Raw genomic sequence first — 9,374 nt, forward strand, 5'->3', positions numbered from 1 at the left:
GTGTAGACCTCACAATGAAATGCTGAATACAACAGGTGTAGTAGACCTCACAGTGAAATGCTGAATACAACAGGTGTAGTAGACCTCACAGTGGAATGCTGAATACAACAGGTGAGTAGACCTCACAATGAAATGCTGAATACAACAGGTGTAGTAGACCTCACAGTGAAATGCTGAATACAACAGGTGTAGTAGACCTCACAGTGAAATGCTGAATACAACAGGTGTAGTAGACCCCACAGTGAAATGCGGAATAAAACAGGTGTAGTAGACCTCACAGTGAAATGCTGAATACAACAGGTGTAGTAGACCTCACAGTGAAATGCTGAATACAACAGGTGTAGTAGACCTTACAGTGAAATGCTGAATACAACAGGTGTAGTAGACCTCACAGTGAAATGCTGAATACAACAGGTGTAGTAGACCTCACAGTGAAATGCTGAATACAACAGGTGTAGTAGACCTCACAGTGAAATGCTGAATACAACAGGTGTAGTAGACCTTACAGTGAAATGCTGAATACAACAGGTGTAGTAGACCTCACAGTGAAATGCTGAATACAACAGGTGTAGTAGACCTCACAGTGAAATGCTGAATACAACAGGTGTAGTAGACCTCACAGTGAAATGCTGAATACAACAGGTGTAGTAGACCTCACAGTGAAATGCTGAATACAACAGGTGTAGTAGACCTTACAGTGAAATGCTGAATACAACAGGTGTAGTAGACCCCACAGTGAAATGCTGAATACAACAGGTGTAGTAGACCCCACAGTGAAATGCTGAATAAAACAGGTGTAGACCTCACAGTGAAATGCTGAATACAACAGGTGTAGTAGACCTCACAGTGAAATGCTGAATACAACAGGTGTAGTAGACCTCACAGTGAAATGCTGAATACAACAGGTGTAGTAGACCTTACAGTGAAATGCTGAATACAACAGGTGTAGTAGACCTTACAGTCAAATGCTGAATACAACAGATGTAGTAGACCTTACAGTGAAATGCTGAATACAACAGGTGTAGTAGACCTTACAGTGAAATGCTGAATACAACAGGTGTAGTAGACCTCACAGTGAAATGCTGAATACAACAGGTGTAGTAGACCTCACAGTGAAATGCTGAATACAACAGGTGTAGACCTCACAGTGAAATGCTGAATACAACAGGTGTAGTAGACCTCACAATGAAATGCTGAATACAACAGGTGTAGTAGACCTCACAGTGAAATGCTGAATACAACAGGTGTAGTAGATCTCACAGTGAAATGCTGAATACAACAGGTGTAGTAGACCTCACAGTGAAATGCTGAATACAACAGGTGTAGTAGACCTCACAGTGAAATGCTGAATACAACAGGTGTAGGTAGACCTTACAGTGAAATGCTGAATACAACAGGTGTAGACCTTACAGTGAAATGCTGAATACAACAGGTGTAGTAGACCTTACAGTGAAATGCTGAATACAACAGGTGTAGTAGACCTCACAGTGAAATGCTGAATACAACAGGTGTAGTAGACCTTACAGTGAAATGCTGAATACAACAGGTGTAGACCTTTACAGTGAAATGTTTACTTACGAGTCCCTAACCAACAATGCAGTTACAAAAAAATACAGATAAGAAATAAAAGTAACAAGTAATTAAAGAGTAGCAGTAAAATAACAATAGCGTACAGAGTCAATGTGGAGGCTATATACAGGGTGTTGTGGTACAGAGTCAATGTGGAGGCTATAATAATAATGTGAAGGCTATATACAGGGTGGTGCGGTACAGAGTCAATGTGGAGGCTATATACAGGGTGTTGTGGTACAGAGTCAATGTGGAGACTATATACAGGGTATTACGGTACAGAGTCAATGTGGAGGCTATATACAGGGTATTACGGTACAGAGTCAATGTGGAGGTTATATACAGGGGGTACCGGTACAGAGTCAATGTGGAGGCTATATACAGGGTATTATGGTACAGAGTCAATGTGGAGGCTATATACAGGGTATTACAGTACAGAGTCAATGTGGAGGCTATATACAGGGTATTACAGTACAGAGTCAATGTGGAGGCTATATACAGGGGGTACCAGTACAGAGTCAATGTGGAGGCTATATACAGGTTATTACGGTACAGAGTCAATGTGGAGGCTATATACAGGATGTTACGGTACAGAGTCAATGTGGAGGCTATATACAGGGTATTATGGTACAGAGTCAATGTGGAGGCTATATACAGGGGGTACCGGTACAGAGTCAATGTGGAGGCTATATACAGGGGGTACCGGTACAAAGTCAATGTGGAGGCTATATACAGGGGGTACCGGTACAGAGTCAATGTGGAGGCTATATACAGGGGGTACCGGTACAAAGTCAATGTGTAGGCTATATACAGGGGGTACCGGTACAGAGTCAATGTGGAGGCTATATACAGGGGGTGCCGGTACAGAGTTAATGTGGAGGCTATATACAGGGGGTACCGGTACAAAGTCAATGTGGAGGCTATATACAGGGTATTACGGTACAGAGTCAATGTGGAGGCTATATACAGGGTATTACGGTACAGAGTCAATGTGGAGGCTATATACAGGGTATTACGGTACAGAGTCAATGTGGAGGCTATATACAGGGGGTACCGGTACAGAGTCAATGTGGAGGCTATATACAGGGTATTACGGTACAGAGTCAATGTGGAGGCTATATACAGGGTATTACGGTACAGAGTCAATGTGGAGGCTATATACAGGGTATTACGGTACAGAGTAACTTCATGCAGTTACTGATAACATGACCCCTATTTTCTCCAGAACACAATACAATATGAGGCAGGATACTTGTCCACATGATTTAGCATTTATTTAATGTTGTAAAAATGACAATTAACTCATTTTCGACCAAATGAGCAGTTACTGCCTTGTTTTTTGCTTGGTAGAGCAGAATACATAGTTGTCTTCGTCACAATGTTCTGCTGTGTCTGGCTCTAGGCATCGCTGCCTTCTACCTGTCTCAAAATGTACGTACACTACATGACCAAAAGTATGTGGACATCTCATTCCAAAATCATGGGCATTAATATGGAGTTGGTCCCCCCCTTTGCTGCTATAACAGCCTCCACTCTTCTGGGAAGGCTTTCCACTAGATGTTGGAACATTGCTGCGGGGGACTTGCTTCCATTCAGCCACAAGAGCATTAGTGAGGTCGGGCACTGATGTTGGGCGATTAGACCTGGCTCGCAGTCGGCGTTCCAATTCATCCCAAAGGTGTTCGATGGGGTTGAGGTCAGGGCTATGTGCAGGCCAGTCAAGTTCTTCCATACCGATCTCGACAAACCATTTCTGTATGGACCTTTGTGCACGGGGGCATTGTCATGCTGAAACAGGAAAGGGCCTTCCCCAAACTGTTGCCACAAAGTTGGGACAGAATTGTCTCGAATGTCATTGTATGCTGTAGCGTTAAGATTTCCCTTCACTGGAACTAAAGGAGCCCGAACCATGAAAAACAGCCCCAGACCATTATTCCTCATCCACCAAACTTTACAGTTGTCACTATGCATCTGGGCAGGTAGCGTTCTCCTGGCATCCGCCAAAATCAGATTTGTCTGAGGTACAGGTACAGACTCTCTCACGTAAATCTCTCCACACAAAACCCCGATGGTTATTGGGTCGATAGTCAGTCTCACTGAAGGACACTAGAACATTCTGTGTGTTTTACTTTGAGCCTTCTCTCTCTCCTCTAGTGTCACGCGGAGTTTAAGAGAAAGGTTGTTACATCTGTGAATTTCCATACTGCGTTTTAGTCACCCAGTGTTCAGGCAGAGTAGAGGACATTACCATCTGGTCACCCAGTGTTCAGACAGAGTAGAGGACATTACCATCTGGTCACCCAGTGTTCAGGCAGAGTAGAGGACATTACCATCTAGTCACCCAGTGTTCAGGCAGAGTAGAGGACATTACCATCTAGTCACCCAGTGTTCAGGCAGAGTAGAGGACATTACCATCTAGTCACCCAGTGTTCAGACAGAGTAGAGGACATTACCATCTAGTCACCCAGTGTTCAGACAGAGTAGAGGACATTACCATCTAGTCACCCAGTGTTCAGGCAGAGTAGAGGACATTACCATCTAGTCACCCAGTGTTCAGACAGAGTAGAGGACATTACCATCTAGTCACCCAGTGTTCAGGCAGAGTAGAGGACATTACCATCTAGTCACCCAGTGTTCAGGCAGAGTAGAGGACATTACCATCTAGTCACCCAGTGTTCAGACAGAGTAGAGGACATTACCATCTAGTCACCCGGGGTCAGTGTTCAGACAGAGTAGAGGACATTACCATCTGGTCACCCAGTGTTCAGGCAGAGTAGAGGACATTACCATCTAGTCACCCAGTGTTCAGGCAGAGTAGAGGACATTACCATCTGGTCACCCAGTGTTCAGACAGAGTAGAGGACATTACCATCTGGTCACCCAGTGTTCAGGCAGAGTAGAGGACATTACCATCTAGTCACCCAGTGTTCAGGCAGAGTAGAGGACATTACCATCTAGTCACCCAGTGTTCAGACAGAGTAGAGGACATTACCATCTAGTCACCCAGTGTTCAGACAGAGTAGAGGACATTACCATCTAGTCACCCAGTGTTCAGGCAGAGTAGAGGACATTACCATCTAGTCACCCAGTGTTCAGACAGAGTAGAGGACATTACCATCTAGTCACCCAGTGTTCAGGCAGAGTAGAGGACATTACCATCTAGTCACCCAGTGTTCAGGCAGAGTAGAGGACATTACCATCTAGTCACCCAGTGTTCAGACAGAGTAGAGGACATTACCATCTAGTCACCCAGTGTTCAGACAGAGTAGAGGACATTACCATCTGGTCACCCAGTGTTCAGACAGAGTAGAGGACATTACCATCTGGTCACCCAGTGTTCAGGCAGAGTAGAGGACATTACCATCTAGTCACCCAGTGTTCAGGCAGAGTAGAGGACATTACCATCTGGTCACCCAGTGTTCAGACAGAGTAGAGGACATTACCATCTGGTCACCCAGTGTTCAGGCAGAGTAGAGGACATTACCATCTGGTCACCCAGTGTTCAGACAGAGTAGAGGACATTACCATCTAGTCACCCAGTGTTCAGGCAGAGTAGAGGACATTACCATCTGGTCACCCAGTGTTCAGGCAGAGTAGAGGACATTACCATCTGGTCACCCAGTGTTCAGGCAGAGTAGAGGACATTACCATCTAGTCACCCAGTGTTCAGACAGAGTAGAGGACATTACCATCTAGTCACCCAGTGTTCAGGCAGAGTAGAGGACATTACCATCTAGTCACCCAGTGTTCAGACAGAGTAGAGGACATTACCATCTGGTCACCCAGTGTTCAGGCAGAGTAGAGGACATTACCATCTGGTCACCCAGTGTTCAGGCAGAGTAGAGGACATTACCATCTAGTCACCCAGTGTTCAGACAGAGTAGAGGACATTACCATCTAGTCACCCAGTGTTCAGGCAGAGTAGAGGACATTACCATCTAGTCACCCAGTGTTCAGGCAGAGTAGAGGACATTACCATCTGGTCACCCAGTGTTCAGGCAGAGTAGAGGACATTACCATCTGGTCACCCAGTGTTCAGACAGAGTAGAGGACATTACCATCTGGTCACCCAGTGTTCAGGCAGAGTAGAGGACATTACCATCTAGTCACCCAGTGTTCAGGCAGAGTAGAGGACATTACCATCTAGTCACCCAGTGTTCAGACAGAGTAGAGGACATTACCATCTAGTCACCCAGTGTTCAGACAGAGTAGAGGACATTACCATCTAGTCACCCAGTGTTCAGGCAGAGTAGAGGACATTACCATCTAGTCACCCAGTGTTCAGACAGAGTAGAGGACATTACCATCTAGTCACCCAGTGTTCAGGCAGAGTAGAGGACATTACCATCTGGTCACCCAGTGTTCAGACAGAGTAGAGGACATTACCATCTGGTCACCCAGTGTTCAGACAGAGTAGAGGACATTACCATCTAGTCACCCAGTGTTCAGGCAGAGTAGAGGACATTACCATCTAGTCACCCAGTGTTCAGACAGAGTAGAGGACATTACCATCTAGTCACCCAGTGTTCAGGCAGAGTAGAGGACATTACCATCTAGTCACCCAGTGTTCAGACAGAGTAGAGGACATTACCATCTAGTCACCCAGTGTTCAGACAGAGTAGAGGACATTACCATCTGGTCACCCAGTGTTCAGACAGAGTAGAGGACATTACCATCTAGTCACCCAGTGTTCAGACAGAGTAGAGGACATTACCATCTGGTCACCCAGTGTTCAGACAGAGTAGAGGACATTACCATCTGGTCACCCAGTGTTCAGGCAGAGTAGAGGACATTACCATCTGGTCACCCAGTGTTCAGGCAGAGTAGAGGACATTACCATCTAGTCACCCAGTGTTCAGACAGAGTAGAGGACATTACCATCTAGTCACCCAGTGTTCAGGCAGAGTAGAGGACATTACCATCTAGTCACCCAGTGTTCAGGCAGAGTAGAGGACATTACCATCTAGTCACCCAGTGTTCAGACAGAGTAGAGGACATTACCATCTAGTCACCCGGGGTCAGTGTTCAGACAGAGTAGAGGACATTACCATCTGGTCACCCAGTGTTCAGGCAGAGTAGAGGACATTACCATCTAGTCACCCAGTGTTCAGGCAGAGTAGAGGACATTACCATCTAGTCACCCAGTGTTCAGACAGGGTAGAGGACATTACCATCTGGTCACCCGGGCAGTGTTCAGGCAGAGTAGAGGACATTACCATCTAGTCACCCAGTGTTCAGGCAGAGTAGAGGACATTACCATCTGGTCACCCAGTGTTCAGACAGAGTAGAGGACATTACCATCTAGTCACCCAGTGTTCAGGCAGAGTAGAGGACATTACCATCTGGTCACCCAGTGTTCAGACAGAGTAGAGGACATTACCATCTAGTCACCCAGTGTTCAGGCAGAGTAGAGGACATTACCATCTAGTCACCCAGTGTTCAGGCAGAGTAGAAGATCCATCTAGTCAGCGTTAACTAACCATTGAGCAGGGTTCTACACCCCACCTTGACTTGGGCCTTTAACTTTGAAGTGTTATTCACCATTAGCGCGGTGTGTGTGTGTGTGTGTGTGTGTGTGTGTGTGTGTGTGTGTGTGTGTGTGTGTGTGTGATTCTGTGTGTGTGTGTGAGAGAGTGTGTGTGATTCTGTGTGTGTGTGTGTGTGTGTGTGTGTGTGTGTGTGTGTGTGATTTTGTGTGTGTGTGTGTGTGTGTGTGAGAGAGTGTGTGTGATTCTGTGTGTGTGTGTGTGTGTGTGTGTGTGTGGCGCGCGTGCATGTGTGTGTGTGTGTGTGTGTGAGAGCGTGTGTGATTCTGTTGTGTGTGTGTGTGTGTGTGTGTGTGTGTGTGTTAGAGCTAACCAGCAGCGAGGCTCAGGCAGTGCACCGATCAATGGCCTTCATTAGGCTTTCATTACACTCATAACAAGCAGCCCATGCACATAGATTTCCAATAGTGTTGAGAGCATACCTGGAATGGGGGTCACTGGGGAAGGGCTCTGGATGGAGGAGGAGGAGGAGGAGGAGGAGGGGGGCTCTGGATGGAGGAGGAGGAGGAGGAGGAGGATGAGGAGGGTAGTAGGAGAGGGGGAGGAGGAGGAGGAGGAGGGTAGTAGGAGAGGGGGAGGAGGAGGGGGAGGAGGGGGGAGGGGGGAGGGGGGCTCTGGATGGAGGAGGAGGAGGAGGAGGGAGGGGATGAGGAGGAGGAGGAGGAGGAGGGGGCTCTGGATGGAGGAGGAGGAGGAGGGGGGAGGGCTCTGGATGGAGGAGGAGGAGGAGGAGGAGGAGGGGGCTCTGGATGGAGGAGGAGGAGGAGGAGTGGGGAAGGGCTCTGGATGGAGGGATGGGGAGGAGGGGGGAAGGGCTCTGGATGGAGCGATGGGGAGGAGGGGGAGGGGAAGAGAAGAAACAGAATGTGATGAATGAGCCATGAGCAGTGGGAGTGTCAGAGAAAAGAGATGAATCCAGCGTGTGAATAGTCATCCTGCATCCTGTGTATCAGTCACGTTGTGTTTGTTCAATACAGGGTAGGATAAAATAAAAGACCAAATATTATATATTTTTACATTTTGTAATTGCATAACAGTATGATTGAAAATTGAAGGACTGGATGCAGGGAGAGAGGACAGAGAGAGAAAGAGAGAGAGAGAGAGACAGACAGACAGACAGACAGACGACAGACAGACAGACAGACAGACAGACAGACAGACAGACAGACAGACAGACAGAGCGAGAAAGAGAGAGAGAGGACAGACAGAGAGCGAGACGAGAGAGAGAGGACAGACAGAGAGCGAGAAAGAGAGAGAGAGGACAGACAGACAGACAGACAGACAGACAGACAGACAGACAGACAGACAGACAGACAGACAGACAGACAGACAGACAGACAGACAGACAGACAGACAGACAGAGAGCGAGAAAGAGAGAGAGAGGACAGAGAGACAGGGATAGTGTACATGTTTTTCTCTTTTCTATTCTGACCATCTCTCTGTTCTCTGTCCCTCTCTTCTCTCTGTGTTTTCAGACCAACAAGGCGTCGGCTCAGGGGGACTTCCAGGGAGCGAGTGCAGCTTCCCGCCAAGCCCTGTGGCTCTCGGTCCTTTCAATGGTGTTTGGGATCATCACGTACATCTGTGCTATCGCTGCTCTCATCTCCTATCTGTCTGGGAAACCACCGTAGTCCCTGGCTGGACACACACACACACACACACACACACACACACAAATACACACACACACACACACACACACAAATAGTATATACATACTTTTAGACAAGGGTGGCTCTAATCCTTGACACTGATTGGTTAAAAGCGCATTCCAGCCGGTGTTTATTCCACAGTTTACCACCGGTTAAATCTATGACGTTAAAATGCCTATTTACTCTGTTCCATCTGACTGCTGCAATCCACCGTCTCATCAGCCCAGCCAGGCAATTTATAAACTTGATCTCCACTATAAAAAGCATTTCAGACGTTATTTCACATTTGTTTTAGACTAACAACTACAGTTGAAGTCAGAAGTTTCCAAAAACCTTAGCCAAATACATTTAAACTCAGTTTTTCACAATTCCTGACATTTAGTCCTAGTAAAAACTCTGTTTCATTTAGGTCAGTTAGGATCACCACTTTATTTTAAGAATGTGAAATGTCAGAATAATAGTAGAGAGAATTATTTATTTCAGCTTTTATTTCTTTCATCACATTCCCAGTGGGTCAGAAGTTTACATACACTCAATTAGCTTTTGGTAGCATTGCCTTTAAATTGTTTAACTTGGGTCAAATGTTTTGGGTAGCCTTCCACAAGCT

General features: G+C 46.5%; 1 protein-coding gene across 1 annotated transcript in view; it reads left to right on the forward strand.

The window, feature by feature from the left end:
- The window catches only part of tmem91 (transmembrane protein 91), a 28,798-nt gene extending 19,765 nt beyond the window's left edge, over positions 1 to 9,033 (forward strand). The window contains exon 3 of the mRNA XM_014215531.2: positions 8,591 to 9,033. Within this exon, the coding sequence (XP_014071006.1) occupies positions 8,591 to 8,746 (156 nt within the window). The 3' untranslated portion in view covers positions 8,747 to 9,033. The remainder of the gene's footprint in view (positions 1 to 8,590) is intronic.
- The last annotated feature ends 341 nt before the right edge of the window (positions 9,034 to 9,374 follow it).

Source organism: Salmo salar, chromosome ssa09 (assembly GCF_905237065.1).
Source record: "Salmo salar chromosome ssa09, Ssal_v3.1, whole genome shotgun sequence".
Classification (NCBI taxonomy): Eukaryota; Metazoa; Chordata; class Actinopteri; order Salmoniformes; family Salmonidae; genus Salmo; species Salmo salar.